Raw genomic sequence first — 17278 nt, forward strand, 5'->3', positions numbered from 1 at the left:
TCCCAGTCCACTCACCTCGCTGAATCATTTCCTTGGTCTTATCTTTTGCGAGATTAATGAACATACTGCCAAAGCAAACAGTCACCAACCCTGAAAATATAAAACAATAGCACTGTAATCAATATATCAAAATATTACATAAGAACAGTGGTTCTCAAACTCGGTCCTCAGGACCGCAAACAGGGCCTTATTCTAGTTCACTCTTTCTGCCAAAATCCTTCTTAGATGGACAAAACCATTTGCACTGCAGGTGGGGCAGATGTAACATGTGCAGACAGAATTAAATTTGGGTGGGGTTTTACTTCAAAGTGAGATCTATATTGCAGTGTAAAAATAAAGCAGCCAGGATTTACCCTGCACAGAAACAAAATAACTCACCCAAATCTAATTCTCTCTGCACATTGTACATCTGCCCCCTGCAGTGCACATGGTTCTGTCCATCTAAGAAGGATTTTGTCAGAAAGAGTAAACTAGAATAAGGCCCACAGTTCACGTTTTCCAGGTCACCCGATAGGTGCACCCATTACTCACTAACACATTTTAAAAGAGCCACAGGTGGGGCTAATTTTTTCACTTGTGATTCTGTGAGGAGACCTGCAAAACATACACTACGTGGGGCCCTGAAGACCGAGTTTGGGAACCTGTGCATTAGAACATTTTGTAACCAAACTTTTCATATGTTAAAGCTGTGCCTGTTGCCTAAACACAATGTTGCAGTCATTTAATGGGTGTAACCAATAGTCATAGACAGACATCCCATTGATTCAATAAGAACCAGAGAGCCCATAGAGACACTGGGCCTAATTCAGCATGGATAACTAATCAGAGAACTTGCGGTCTACTACAAGGAGAATGCCACCTCCCACACAGAAAGAAAAGATGCCCCTTGGCAAATCCATTCACATAAAACAAATCACTGAATAGGTTATTTTCCATCTGCACCAGTCTAAGGCAGTGATGGCTAACCTTGGCACTCCAGCTGTTGTTGAACTACACATTCCAGCATGCCCTGCATCAGTTTCAGCATGGCCAAATAGTAAAAAGATCTTCCTCTTGTATACTGGAATAATTAGGGATCATGCAGGTATCCCAAAGTGGAATTGGTCCAGGTGTTCCGAGGGACGTCAGTGGGAGAGTGGACAGGTCACAGCAAATATAATGGATGGTATTAGCAAGGATTAGAAAGCTCAACGTGTTTTTTCGAATCATATACCTCCGGCTTCCTCAGGAGCAAGTCCTGAGGAAGCCGAAAATATATGATCCGGGGAAACTCGTTGAGCCACTCTCCCACTGACGTCCCTCGGAAGGGTGTGGTATATTCGGAAGGGTGTGGTAGATTCCGACAGTCATTACTCAGACATTGGAGTTCCGAATGCACAGCGGGGGGAGCGCAATGAAGCCCCTTGCAGGCTTGCTGCGCTCGCCACGCTGCAGGCACGGTGGTGAGCTATGCTCGCCACCTATTTTATTCTCCCTCTATGGGGGTCGTGGTCCCCCACGAGGGAGCAGTTGGGATTCCGACGTCGGAGTAATGACTGTCGGAATCCCGACTGTCGGGGCGCCGTCCGGCACCCCCTCGGAACACCTGGACCAATTCCACTTTGGGATACCTGCATGATCCCTAATTATTCCAGTATACAAGAGGGAGATCATCCAAATGGGAAGCTTTAGCCCTTGAAATCATAGGGCAATTCAGGACTACTGTGTCACCCAGAGGCGGATTGGCCTGGCGGGAAACCGGGCTGTTTCCCGGTGGGCCGGCACATTTAGAGGTAGAAACGGCCGGCCACCCACCCTAACTGGGCCGCGGCCTGCCGACGCACATCTCCGTGCTGGCCGCGGCACTGTGCCCTAATTCAAGATGGCCGCGGCCAGCCTCGGACATTCCCTAAGTTAAAATGGCCGCGGGAGGGCTGGTGCGCATGCGCGGGCGCACACAGCTACTCCCGCGGTCCGGATGGCTGTGAACCGCCCCAGCACTAACAGCGCGCAGGACTGAATGCACGCTGGCGTCGCTGGGCTGGGGAGCGGGATCCGGCGGGCGGCGTCGCTGGGCTGGGGAGCAGAAGCAGGCAGCCAGGCTGAGCCAGCAGTACATTGATGATGGCAGCACCTGGTAAATCGCACTGGCCAAAATAATAACTTGTGACCTCATTGAAGTCTGTAATATATATATATATTTATTTGTGTATGTGTGCTCCTTAATGTTGTTTGATCGTGTTCACTGGTCTCGTGCCATGTACCAAGGGCGGATTGGCCTGCCGGGAAACCGGGCTATTTCCCGGTGGGCCGGCCCAAAAAGGTATAAAGTGGCCGCTCTACCCCCCCTGGCTGGACCGCACGACTGCCATCTCCGTGGCCGCAGCACTTTGCCCAGAATAGACATGGCCGCGGCTAGCCTCGGCAATGAGAAAAGTAAAAATGGCCGCGGGAGGGCTGCTGCGCATGCGCGACCGCACGCAGCGCCTCCCGCGGTTCAATAAGTGTGTGTGTACAGATGGAACTAGTACTACTGGCCAGTGCGGGGGGGAAAGAATGGGATGTTCCCCGGCGGGAGGTGACGGATCGGCTTCCCCTAGTGACAGCCGCTGCCTACGCCTGTCACACATATCCCGCAGCAGCATGATGAAGGGACGGACGACAGAGCAGTCTGCAGCGCCGCCCACCCTGTGACCCTTTTCCTCTCTGGAAGCCTCCTCCTCCTTGATAGCAGCAGCAGCCCGGCAGCCAACCATCACACCTTATACACTTAGTACAGCTCTTAAGCTAGCCAGCGCAGTGCCCGGTATGTGGTATTTTCTTGGGGGGAGGAGGAGGAGGGAATGTTTGTAACATGTAAATGCATGCTGGGGAGGAGGGGTAACAGGTAAATGTGTGGGGTGGGTAGGGGGGTGACATGGTAATGTGTGCTGGGGAGGAACAGGTGACATTGCATACCCTCCAACAGGGGCGGATTGGCCCACCGGGCACTTTTAATTGCAGAAGAGGCTGCTCACCCTCCTCACTAGGCCGCGGCACTGTGCCCTAATTGAAGATGGCCGCGGCCAGCCTCGACTTCTCCCAACGTTAAAATGGCCACGGGAGAGCTTGTGCGCATGCGCGCGCACACAGCTGCTCCCGCGGTCCGGAGGGAGAATGGCTGCGCTGTCCTGCCCACATGATCCTCCCCAGCAGCAGCAGCGCGCAGGTCTGTTTTGCGCGCTGGGCTGGGGATTCGGGATCCGATGGGCGGCGGCAGCGGTAGAAGCAGGGCAGGTCTGAGGGCGCCCGGCAGCCACAAGAGGCAGGCAGGTAAATGGCAGTGGCACTGCCACAAATAATAATTTTTGGCCTCAGGAAAGTGTATATATACGTGTGTGTGTGTGTGTGTGTGTGTGTGTGTGTACATACACTTGCAACAGGTCCGGCACTCTCTCCTCCAGTACTTACTGCGCCCGGTGCCCTCACGGGTATAGAATCAGATAGAGAACACAGTGTGTGGCACTCGGTGCAAATAAATCAAGTTCAGTCAGGTAGCTTGAAAGTATAGCAACGTTTCATTCAGAGTTGAATTTCGGCAGGATATAACAATATAACAATGCAATAACTCACCTAATATCTCTCTCCCCCCCCCCCCCCCCCCCCGATGTCACAGACAATCTGCTCACCACGGCGTCTGTCCACGCTGGGCAGCATCCCGGTGACGTCACTCTGTCAAAGCCCGATGGTTACTGGGCGCACATCAGTGACGTTACCACGCCGGGATCTTTTTAGGATTAGTTTTCAAACATATAGATCCTAGAAACTGATAGTTGCATTAGGTATATATTTAACATTGTTGATCTTTGTGTGCGTAGGTGTTTATCTACATTCTTTGTAATATGTCCACTGCATTTGTTTTTAAACTTTAATAAGATGCCGCATCTCCATGGCGACAGGACGCTGTTTGTGGATCCCGGCGTGGTAACGTCACTGATGTGCGCCCAGCAACCATCGGGCTTTGGCCCTTATTCACATCTGATCGCAGTACAAATTTGTTCTGAAAATGGGCAAAACCATGTGCACTGCAGGTGGGGCAGATGTAACATGTATAGAGAGATTTGTGTGAGATATTTTGTTTCTGTGCAGGGTAAATTATTTTATTTTATACTGGCTGCATAAATACTGGCTGCATTATTTTTACACTGCAATTTAGATTTCAGTTTCAACATACCCCACCCAAATTTAACTCTCTCTGCACATATTACATCTGCCCCACCTGCAGTGTACATGGTTTTGCCCATTTTGAGAACAAATTTGTACTGCGATCAGATCTGAATAAGGGCCTTTGACGGAGTTGCGTCACTGGGATGCTGCCCAGCGTGGACGGACATGCCAATGTTGGTATATATGTGACTTATTTGCACGCCAGGAGCTTTTATCTCTCTCTACGCTATCACTCTCTGTGAGCATTGTATTTATGTATTAGACGCCTATTCTGCAGCCTGAGGGGCCGGGGACATAGCTAGCAGCTCAGAGAGCCACTAGCCATGCCCCCACAGTGGCAAAATGGGGCGTGGCCTCATTGGAATAGGCCACACCCCCAGATTGCTAGGTCACGCCCCCCCAAAAAATCGGGCGCGCAACAGCACCCCGCCCCCCCTCCAGGGCTGCCTCAAGATATTTCCCGGGCTGGTTTTAATTCCCAATCCACCCCTGGTGTCACCCGTTTCTGGATACAACCACTTACCAGAAGAACTTGGATGGAAATATAAATCCGTTTTGTCAGCCTTTCTTATTGGAAAAATTCAAGAATTCTACATCACGCGAAATATCCCTGTGATATACTATTTTAATTTGTGCACATTGACTTTTTATGTCCAACGTTTCATCCTATTATGAATCAGTATTTAAATAATAAAATTGTATATTCTTTATTGAGAACCGTCTTGTCTATCTATTGGTACAGCCAGCGCTGGCACATTTCTTTATTTTTTATCTTTTTTACCAATTAGGGTTTGACAACCCTGAGCCAGCAGCTGTTGACTGTGCATTATCATATATATATATATATATATATATATATATATATATATATATATATATATATATATATATATATATATATATATATATATATATATATATATATATATATATATATATCTCTATATATAGACATTGGATGGGCTCTGCACACACTAAATTAACAGATAATAAATAGTGGAGATTTGGTTCATGAATTGATCAATGCATTTAAGCCTGCAGCCCCCGTCAAGGGACCCCACTATTCTGCAGGTCCTACCACTATCGCTGAAAATGGCTGCAATACACATAGCTATCACATCAATGTTTGATACCAGGCATGCTATCAGGTCTGAAGCTCACAGCAGACTTTGCTTTTATAGGTGAGCAGCTACCAACACACCTGTCACTAATCATCTAGGGAAATGGCTAACACAAGCTATGGAATCTTAGTTAAAAACAGGGTGCATGAGAGAATGTGACCACAATAAGACTAATTAAAAAAATTAATCTAATAAACAATATATACACTTAACATCGGCACTCACCTTTCCTAGTTTTGGGGTGCCCTATGGCTTGTGACCACATTGTTTAAACAGACATTGGATGGGCTCTGCACACACTAAATTAACAGATAATAAATAGTGGAGATTTGGTTCATGAATTGATCAATGCATTTAAGCCTGCAGCCCCCGTCAAGGGACCCCACTATTCTGCAGGTCCTACCACTATCGCTGAAAATGGCTGCAATACACATAGCTATCACATCAATGTTTGATACCAGGCATGCTATCAGGTCTGAAGCTCACAGCAGACTTTGCTTTTATAGGTGAGCAGCTACCAACACACCTGTCACTAATCATCTAGGGAAATGGCTAACACAAGCTATGGAATCTTAGTTAAAAACAGGGTGCATGAGAGAATGTGACCACAATAAGACTAATTAAAAAAATTAATCTAATAAACAATATATACACTTAACATCGGCACTCACCTTTCCTAGTTTTGGGGTGCCCTATGGCTTGTGACCACATTGTTTAAACAGACATTGGATGGGCTCTGCACACACTAAATTAACAGATAATAAATAGTGGAGGCTTAAATGCATTGATCAATTCATGAACCAAATCTCCACTATTTATTATCTGTTAATTTAGTGTGTGCAGAGCCCATCCAATGTCTGTTTAAACAATGTGGTCACAAGCCATAGGGCACCCCAAAACTAGGAAAGGTGAGTGCCGATGTTAAGTGTATATATCTCTATATATATATATATATCTCTCTCTATCTATCTATCTATATTTATTATTTTCTCCTGTCAGACAGCGACTTCTCTGTAACATCTATTAGTAATATATTTTCCGCTATTTGGGCCCCCGTATGCACAATGTGAATGGAACGCCACACATTGCTAGAATGTGCCTTCTTCAGACATTCTAGACTTACCTTGAGCTGGGTCTCTGCTGAGGGCTCTTAGAGCTTCTCGATTCTGATTTCTTTTCATATCCAGGTCCACAATCTTGAAATATGAAATAGGAGGTGATCAGCACAGGCCTTATTACTGACACTTCCAATATATAACCTCCTGTTTATATCTAGCTCTTGCACATGATTCCAGCATTACCCAGCCTGTGCTGGCACGGTGGTAATATTTTACATTTACTGTATTCAGCATAAGCAATGTCTGATCTAGAGAAGAATATCAAAAACTGATGGTTTGTAAGCGTCGATGTTCCTGGATCACTTGACAGTCTTTTAATTAAAAACGAAAACTCATGTCGACATTTTGACTGCCGACCTATCCATTGTCAACCTAATGCTTGTGTCAACCTTCCAAACCCTTCGACCCATTTCATGTGTCGACCCAATGCATGAAAACCTAAGATGTGTCGACCCTATGACCCGTACCCATATTATCACATTACTGCTGCTATATACACATTGTAATAATAGTATTTTCCTCCTTTAAGGCCCATACACACTGGCTGATTTTGAGCTGAAAGCCGCTCAAAACACCAAATTTCAGCTCAAAGAAACCCAGTGTGTGTCGCTGGGCGATGATGTGTGCTCCCGCATCATCGCTGGGAAAGCCGGCAGCAGATGAGTGGCTTTGTGGACAGCTTTGCATAGCGCTGCGCTATGCAAAGCCGTCCACCCCTGCTGACAGCACGGGGCAGGGGGAAAGCCAATCAGTGTGTATGCACCGAGTGGCTTTCACCCCAGCTGTCCATACACGCTGGACAATATCACCCAGCCATATCACAGTGTGATAAGGGTTTCCAATTGTAAAGCGCAACGGAATATGCTGCGCTATATAGGAAACTGTAAATAAAAGGATTCTGCATCTACCAGCCTTAAGCCTGATCACAGTGCTAAAATCACACCTCTGCTTTAAATAAGCAAAGATAATATTTTGTTGCAGCTTTTTTCAGTACTCGCTTATGTCATGACTTTGGCCTATGGGGGCATTGCACCAGATGGAAAACTTGTTGAGATCAAAAGTTTTTATACAGATATTGTGCACCGTGGACTGGAGTACACTGATCGTATTCCATTATTGGAAGTGGTAAATTAATATCCTGGAGCACATTTGCCACTGCATCTCTGCATTGTGGGCGTCCCTAGATGGTGGGCATCATGCATTGTGCGGTCTATACAGTATATTCATGCACTATATCTCCCCAATGACATATTAATGGGTATGGGTAAAATCCGGAATCGGATAAGACACCGGAATGCCGGACTGGACATCAAACTCTGCATTCCGGAGCTTGTAGTATCCGGTCCGGGGGTGTCCTGTCCGGGGGTGCTCCATCTGATGAGGCTGCTCTCGCACCTGTCACCTGGGAGAGGAGAGGGGGGAGAATACAGCCTCACCGCATGGTCCGGGGGTGTAATAAAAACTGGAACGGTCCAGACCACACGGGGAGGCTGTAATCTCCCCTTCCCCATGTCCCTGGTGTGAGCAATCACAGGCATCCCCCCGGACAAGACACCCCCCGCATGGGACACCCCTCGGACCAGACACTATAAGCTCCGGAATGCAGAGTTTGATGTCTGGTCCGGCGTTCCGGTGTCTTATCCGGGTCCGGTTTTTACTTAGTCCCCTAATTAATGTCATATTAATGTAAAAAAAAAAAAAAAAAAATTAAATAGCCATCACATGAAAAAGAACACAGCTCCCAATACGCTGAACGCCAGGTTCTGTAATACATTGATGTTTAACATTTAATTATAGGAACGTTACACTGGGAAAGCTCGTCTGTGTCTCACAACACTCCATATATCCCTTTTGTAGGATCCACCAAGTGCAGCCTATACAGCCACCACAGTTACCTGCCGCCTGTCCACCAGCACATCCTCCGCTCTCCTCTCCACCTCCTGCAGGTATGCTAGCACCCTATCCGGCCCGCCGTACTGCTCCATCCTCACAGCTGTCGCACAGGGAAGAGGGTTGGTATTCACAGCATAACGTGCATTATTACCGGTGCCGCAGCAGGCAGCTCAGCGCTGTGTGTTGATAGTGAACATTTTCTCTACGTCTAGGCAAAAGGACATTTTGTCGGAGACACGTGTAGCCTTATTTACAGCAAAGGCGTAGACAAAATGGCTTCGGAACGTGAGCACAGCGTCCAGTGCAGTGCGGTCTCCAGTGTCAGGCGGAAGATTATTTGTTTTGTATTATTAAATAGGCTGATGCGGGGGGAGCGTCCGTAATAATTACAGCACCACCAGACCAGGGTGCCTACACACTGCCTAGTGCCTACAGTTGCGATAAATCAGTCACATGTCTGTGTCTGTCGAGACCGGGCGGGGCTGTGTGCACTAAACTACACATTACATGATGCTCCAGGACGCTCATGCGGTGCCCATAAGTACAGGGCCCTACATACGCAGAGATGTGTGCCAGAGATACATAACGGGAGATTCAGCACAAGAGATTTCACTCTTGTGACTCATTTCAGACAATGAGCCACATACAGAGAGATTTGTGACAGAGATTCAAATTGGGAGATTCAGCACAGGAGATTTCAAATCTGTCACGACTGTCACAGCCGCACATGCCATCAAACTGCACTGTGTATATATGTATATATATATATATATATTTATATATATATATATATATATACATATATACATACATATACACACACACACTATATATATATATATATATATGCACACACTGTATATATATATATATATATATATACATACATAGTATATATATATATATATATATATACACAGTATATATATATACACACACAGTATATATATATATATATATATATACATATATATATATATACATAATGAAATAATAGTTGGTGGTAGTGTCCCCCATAAAAAAGTTTTATTCGTTGGTGGTATAGTGTGGCATCCCCCTCTCCCCTCTTCCGTTGGTGGCACAGTGGAATATAGTATATACTTACCAACTCCGGTGTCCTCCAGCGTCGCGTCCTCTCACTGCAGCTTCCATCTGACTGCAGAGGGCGGGCGCGGCACCCGGCAGGTCCAGGAAGCGTCTCTTCAGCTGGGCTCCGGCAGCGATTCTTCTAGGTCGGCGGCAGCGGGGCTTCCAGGCGTCGGCAGCGGGGCTTCCAGGCGGCGGCAGCGGGGCTTCCAGGCGGCGGCAGCGGGGCTTCCAGGAGGCGGCAGCGGGGCTTCCAGGTCGGCGTCAGCGGGTCTTCATCTGGGCGGCGTGCTCCGGCATGACAGTCGCTCAGATGGCCCTGCTCATCCCCACGCCACACATGCGGGAGATGAGCAGGAGCTTCTGAGCGACTGTTATGAATTGACTGACCGGGCCATTCTGAATCTTGTTCAGATTCAGAACGGCGGGGGCGCGCATGTAAATCGCTGTGTGGGCTATATACACAGCGATTTACATGCATTTTCAGGCATTTTCTGAGCAATTTAGTAAAATCGCTCAGAAAATGCCTGAAAATTGTGCTGTGTGTGGGGGCCTTACGTCTGCGGCATCGTATAATATTAGCACATACATCCCAACATGACCCTCTCCAGGAGAGACACAATTCTCTATTTCTGGACTTCCCTCTTAATTTATGATTGCCATCACCTGTTATGAAACATAAAAGACAGAGAAGCAGCGCTGGAATTACAATGAACAGCCAAATCAATTTAGTAAAATTTCCGGTACTTGTGTATTATCACGGCGCCCCCGATATTAAGTCGCACGACTTTTAATCGCATGCCATTTGGAGACATGGAGGTCAGCGCATGCGCGGTTATGCACTGACCCCCGCCGACCCCTCTTACCGCACTGCCCTGCTCGGGCAGTGCAATGTGTAGCCATAGGCTACAATGGGCTGCAAAGCCTATGGGGGATGCGGCCGGCGACGCTGCAGGAAGGATCGCAGCAGGAATCTCTGATTCCTGCTGCGGTCCCCCTATGATACATTTAGGGGATACTTAGTATTTGCGGCTAAACCCCGAAAACGTGCGTTTTTGGGGATTTAGCCGCAAATATGGTTTGATAAATGGGCCCCTTAGCCCGTTAAAGTATCAGTCCCATTGGTAACCATAATATTGTATCCAATATCTCTGCTGTGTTGGGGAGGGGTGAAAACAGGAAGTTCACTGGTCCTTTATATTCATACGGTATTCAATGGTGCAGCTGGAGGAATCAATGAGAAGGTCTATGCGATTGAGCCCTAATGATTCAGGGCCCCCCCTGGGACCTCTGGGAGATGGATGTATGGCACTATTGACCCAAATAGGAAGGTCCTCCTGTATGTGACTGGTAGAATATGAGTCACTTGCGGTGATATTATATGATCACACTTTTGGGGTGGCCGTGGGTTCTCTGAAATGTAACTTGGGGGGACCTAGACCTCAACCGGTGGCTGTGGATGGCGTGGCTCACCTAGAGGTAGGTATCCGCTGGTTGCCCCGGGTTACTGAGGTGAATTGGAGATTTGCAGCAGACCCACTCTGGTTGGAATGGAGGAAAACAATCTCAACAGGTGGCTAGGGATGGTAGGGCTCACCTGGAGTTTTGTGTCTGCAGTAGGTCCCAAGGGGAAGTCCAGTAGGTGCTGTAATGGTCCCCAAAAACAGATAGGCAAGGTGATGAGCTTGGAAGTGGTTGGTGGTCCAATCCTGTGGGTGAGAAGGTCTACAACTAACGCGTTTCGCCACTTGCTGTGGCTTTTTCAAAGGTTCCTTCTAGTATGGTGACTAGTGGTATATATACCCACAGCAATAAATTACCAATTGATGTTCAATCAAAACAATAAGCTCTAAAAGCCACAATTACATAATAAGCATAATGAATAGGAGACAAATATATGTATAGAGTATGGATAATATCCTTAATGTATTATTATTACCTCTAAAATATTAATAAAGCATAAAAAATGCTAGACAATAATTATATTGCTTCTGGAAGAAGAATTTCCCATTCTTATATTGAAATAAACATCAAGAGTATAGTATAGTTGTTTTTAGACGCTTTTAAGTATGTATAATTTTATACTTCGCTTGCAATACATTATACATACTTAAAAGCACCTAAAAACAACTAAACTAAGAGTTTTGGGGCCTGATTCACGTTGACTGGCTAAGCAGCGTAAATTTGCTGCATAGCGAGCCATCTAACACTGCCCGTCGGGTGAGCGAATGCCCGCCCCCTAGCTGTGAAGATATCCGCTGCATTCGCACAGGAGAGTACAGGGCCAAAATCATTCGATGGTCAACGAGCAGGGAATTATTTTACCTGTTCGCAAATATAAGTCAGTCTTGACAGGCCTATATTTGCGGCGTCTGGCTCCGAGAATGGCGCGGGCACTGACGACATGCAACATGAGCCGCCCACCCCCGACAAGCATCAGCCTACCTACCTTTGCATGGGGATGCCCATTTTTTGTGGGCATGCCCAGTAAACTCTGGGTGTCCCCATGTGCCAGCCCCCTGACCGCCTTAATCCCCCCCATGTGAACGCCTCAGCGAATGTGCAAGTTGCCGAAAACAGCGGCCCTGCACATGCACATATAGGAATATACGCATGTGCAGATCGAAAACATCTGTCCCAGGTGCAAATCCACAGGGGACCAATTGAACCTGAATCAGACCCTTACTACACTGCATTGTGTCCTAAACATTCTTCTATTTTAGTAAACATTTATTGAGCTCAAAAGTGTTTGTACATGATAGAAATTCCTTGAATGTTTTAATATTTATGGGGCCCATTTATCATTCCATATTTGCGACTATTAAAAATATTCTGTAACTGTTGAATTATGGGGCTGATTCAGACTAGATGGGCGGGGTTTGCACATTTGCATTTCTGCTTCAGCGAGTTACACACTGGCCAGATTGTTTGCTGTGGGGTGGACCGGGGTGGACAGGGGTGAACACAGGGCTGGACAAGGGGAATGCCCAGTGTTTTATGGGTGTCCCCATAAAAATGCTGGGCATTCCCCTGGAAAGGAGGGCCCGTCCTGTCTTTGCACTATCTTGTTCACTCGCAAAGGCAAATTCCTTCTCAAATGGCCAAAATCATGTGCACTGCAATGGGGAGGGAAGATGTACATTAACATGTGCAGCAGGGCTTAAAGTGATCATGCAGAGGTTTTACTTCAAAATGAAATCTACTGTATATTGCAGTGTAAAAATAAAGCAGTCAGTATTTTCCCTGTACAGAAACAAAATAACTCACCCAAATTTAACGCTCTCTGCACAAGTTACATCTGCCCCACCTGCAGTGCACATGATTTTGTCCGTTTGAGAAGGAATTTTCCTTTGCGAGTGAACCAGAATCACCCCCTAACCTTTATTTGCGAAGGCAGGAGAAATCATTCTATGGTCGGCGACCATTGAATGACTTCTCTTGCTACCGGCTGCATGTGAAGGGATGTGTTCTCACACACATGCCCTCGCATGGTACTGAGGGATTTGATGGTGGGAGGGGTGTTAAGCATAGTTGCCTACCCTCCTGCATTCTGCAGGAGACTCCCTGAAATAGCAGCAATCTCCCTCTCTCCCTCATTAGTCTACCAATCTCCCTCATGTCACCTAGCCCACATTACACTGTTACATTTTTGGGGAAAAAAGGAATGAGAGATAGATACATTTACATTGAATCATCAGCACCATTTCCCAGCACTTTACCAAGTATAGTAGCTCTTTCTATCTGCTCTAGGGCTCATCTACATTTGAATATAAGTAATTTTAAATGATTCCTCTCAGATGTAGCAGTGCACACCCACGCTTCTAGGTGCCACGTTCACAATCTCTTTTCACAATCTCTCCATATATGGAAATAGACACGCCTTTGGGAGGAGCATAACACACCCCCTCAATAGGGCATTTTGCAAAATTCTATTACCTAGTATAATCTCCCTGAAACTAGTTTAGAAAAGTAGGCAAGTATGGTGTTAAGCAGTTCGCTAAGCAGCGAGCGACCGCTGCTTAGCGAGCAGTGTTGAATTAGGCCATAAATGTAGAAACAACAGAAACTGTGTCTCGGCGCTAAGGGAATGTGGGGGTGTAGTGTGCTAACCTGCTGCCACCATGCTGGAGGAATGCCAACCTCCAATTTACACAACAAGAAAAAAGACAAGGTGTGGGGCGCTCAAAGGTACACACAAATATAAATAAAATTTATTACAAAAACATACATACATACAATAAAAATACAATAAAATAATCAGTATCAATGCCAGTTAATAAATGCCAATAGTGCATAAGCTACTGATAGTGAAAGAACCTTCTAATTAATTTATAAAGGAGCTCTGTTTGGGAGAATAATGTCTCTCAATAACGCAGTCTCCAATTGAGAAACTTAACTTGCTATGATTCTAATGCTTGTTATGGGCAATTGCACCCTTTCTGATGTCCCGTACTTTTAATGGTGGTACACTTTTATTGCAGCTGTTAAATTCTTTTTATGGCTGCACTACTTTGCAGCCGACATAGATCACCCGGTATCCAAATATAGTATGCAGTTGATGGCTGCTAGAGCTGAAATGTTGCTGGGCTCAATAGCAGCGTAGCCGGGCAAGGAAAGTAGATGGCCGCCACTTATTATTGGCTCCTGATTGAAAAAGCCGCCCGGTGAGCGGCGAAACGCATTTTTTGGAAGGAGATTTACACATTAGGCCATATATGTATTAAGGAGGGATCGCAGCAGGTTTTGGAGATCCCTCCATTCCCGCACACTCATCTGCATCCCTTACTGGTTTCTATAGGGGGTGTGATGTTAGGAAATTTACCAATATTCGGAATGCAAATACTTCTTGGGGTGCACTAGGAACGGACAGTAATACTCCCATAACATTAGTATACTAATAGTATTAGGCAATTCATTTGTTTTTATTTGTTTATTATACTTATGGTAACTATGTGGTTATAAATGTTGGTCACTTATGTGTATTTTTTTTATCCTATTAAATATTTACATTGTAAAATCGGTCAACTTGTCAATCTCAGTCTATTGATAATCGGCCGGCCTGCAAATTCACAGCCAAGGGTCCCATACTGGAGTCTATCTAGTATAATTTGTCATTAACTAAGTTTACATTTCCCTTGAAGTAATGTTGAGGTTGAGTAATGCGGCCAGTGCTGCAAATACCAGAGGTATCAACAGACACACGGGGTGGGGGTGTTTGAGAAGGAAAAGGACTGGACCTCACAACTACTGATGGCAGCCCTTGCCACAGGATTCCTCATCTAGTCTCCAAAATGTCTATCTTGTTAACATCCATGAGCACAGTGGCGTAACTATAAATTTTGCTCCCCCCTGCCAAAAAGTTTGTGGTGCCCTCCCCCAAGACAAATATATATATATATATGTACACACACAGCGTGTTTCCCTAGCGTCTGACGTGATGACGTCACACACATAATGGAGAAACTGAAGCAGGTTAGAGGCAGAGAGCCCAGCAAACACTGCTACCTGTTTCTTTCTGGTGGTGCTGCGCTTTGCTCCTTGGGATTTGTGTGGGTGAGAATGAATGGATGATTGCTGAGTGTTTGTTAAGAATTGCGTTTTATTTAAACAAGGTGCAGGTTTATACAAGGTGTATACAATGTAAATACAAAGTATCGGTATCCCTGTTACATAACGTGCAGTTGTAATTATATAATTAAAAAGGGTTAGTACAATAATGCGTTAATAGTAATGCGAGAGTGGCAGTGGTGACCGTTGTTTTGTGTCACCTGAAGGTGGGACAGGTAGCGGCGTCCCGCTTGCCTGTTCCCCGGGTGTCCTCGATATCCTTAGATCGGTGGTGGTAAGTGGCAAAAAAGTTTCTGGGTCCTTGGGTGCCCAGGTGTGCCTTCGTCGGTGGGGGTAAGGTTGTGGTGGGGGTACAGTCAGAGAGGAGCCGGCGATGTTCTTAGGTCTCCTTGTGTGTTCTCCTGACAGGTGTTCTCGGGTCAGTGCTCTCAGCTGGTTGGAGCGTACGGGCAGGGAGGTTCGCTATGGCCGGTCTGGACTCACCGTGTGTTGCTTCCCCGCGGGTGGGTCTCCCCGTTGAAGGCTGGATTGTGTCCTGCCTTCCCCGGTGTAACTCGCCGTGGGTGCCGCTAACGTGGTGTGTCTGGCGGGGGTCGCGGGCGGGTGATGCTTGTGATCGCAGCCCGCCGCCCGTAGTTTCCCGCCAACGGACCTGTCAATACTCACCTCCCCTGGATCCGTCTTCTGGTTCGGCGTGTGTGGCTTGCTGCGTGCCGGACTGGCGGGCGTCTTGGTTCCTGGCTCGTCTGTGCTGTACGCTGCGATGTTACTTCTGCTGTGCCGGTGGGATTGCACAGTGCAATTGCGCAGAGGTCTGTGACGGCGGACGGCGGAGGTGATGGGGATATCGGAGGTGCCTCTCCTGGTTGCTGTCAAACTCGTGGGTGCTTCTTGGTGTCTGTGCTCCAACGCGTTTCGGCCTACTGGCCTTCTTCTTGGGAGAAGAAGGCCAGTAGGCCGAAACGCGTTGGAGCACAGACACCAAGAAGCACCCACGAGTTTGACAGCAACCAGGAGAGGCATCCCCGATATCCCCATCACCTCCGCCGTCCGCCGTCACAGACCTCTGCGCAATTGCACTGTGCAATCCCACCGGCACAGCAGAAGTAACATCGCAGCGTACAGCACAGACGAGCCAGGAACCAAGACGCCCGCCAGTCCGGCACGCAGCAAGCCACACACGCCGAACCAGAAGACGGATCCAGGGGAGGTGAGTATTGACAGGTCAGTCGGCGGGAAACTACGGGCGGCGGGCTGCGATCACAAGCATCACCCACCCACGACCCCCGCCAGACACACCACGTTAGCGGCACCCACGGCGAGTTACACCGGGGAAGGCAGGACACAATCCAGCCTTCAACGGGGAGACCCACCCGCGGGGAAGCAACACACGGTGAGTCCAGACCGGCCATAGCGAACCTCCCTGCCCGTACGCTCCAACCAGCTGAGAGCACTGACCCGAGAACACCTGTCAGGAGAACACACAAGGAGACCTAAGAACATCGCCGGCTCCTCTCTGACTGTACCCCCACCACAACCTTACCCCCACCGACGAAGGCACACCTGGGCACCCAAGGACCCAGAAACTTTTTTGCCACTTACCACCACCGATCTAAGGATATCGAGGACACCCGGGGAACAGGCAAGCGGGACGCCGCTACCTGTCCCACCTTCAGGTGACACAAAACAACGGTCACCACTGCCACTCTCGCATTACTATTAACGCATTATTGTACTAACCCTTTTTAATTATATAATTACAACTGCACGTTATGTAACAGGGATACCGATACTTTGTATTTACATTGTATACACCTTGTATAAACCTGCACCTTGTTTAAATAAAACGCAATTCTTAACAAACACTCAGCAATCATCCATTCATTCTCACCCACACAAATCCCAAGGAGCAAAGCGCAGAACCACCAGAAAGAAACCTTTTGCCAAACCATCCGGACCGGTCACCGGACAAGTGCAGCAGCTAGCACCGCGCCACCCCAGTGCGCAGGACCCACCCCAAGAAAACCATATTGCAAACACTGCTACCTCCCCTGGCTCCGACACATCCCAGGCCGTCCCCGCCCATCCGCCCGCCCATCCTGTACACAGTAGCCAATAGCTGGCTCTGTGTACAGTCAATTAAATCAGTGGGGGGGATTTGTCGTCTCTGTCATGGTCACGGATGACTCGCCTCCGGTGCTCAGGCAGTGGCAGGCGGCAACATGTCAGTGCACCGGGCGGGTCCCGGCGCCCACACAGACCCCGCTGCTACTTGCTCCCCCAAGCAGCAGGGGCTGCCTTACAGTA

The 17278-nt window shown here is 47.4% G+C and overlaps 1 protein-coding gene across 1 annotated transcript in view; it reads right to left on the bottom strand.

Moving 5' to 3' along the window:
• PDRG1 (p53 and DNA damage regulated 1) overlaps positions 1-8537 on the bottom strand; it is an 11595-nt gene extending 3058 nt beyond the window's left edge. Inside the window, exons 1-3 of the mRNA XM_083146623.1 lie at positions 8320-8537; positions 6430-6502; positions 16-90 (exon numbers count right to left, since the gene is read on the bottom strand). Coding sequence (XP_083002749.1) covers positions 16-90; positions 6430-6502; positions 8320-8409 — 238 coding nt within the window. The 5' untranslated portion in view covers positions 8410-8537. The remainder of the gene's footprint in view (positions 1-15; positions 91-6429; positions 6503-8319) is intronic.
• Positions 8538-17278: the final 8741 nt, after the last annotated feature.

The sequence above is a fragment of the Crinia signifera genome, chromosome 6 (assembly GCF_055691185.1).
Source record: "Crinia signifera chromosome 6, ASM5569118v1, whole genome shotgun sequence".
In the NCBI taxonomy this organism is placed as follows: Eukaryota; Metazoa; Chordata; class Amphibia; order Anura; family Myobatrachidae; genus Crinia; species Crinia signifera.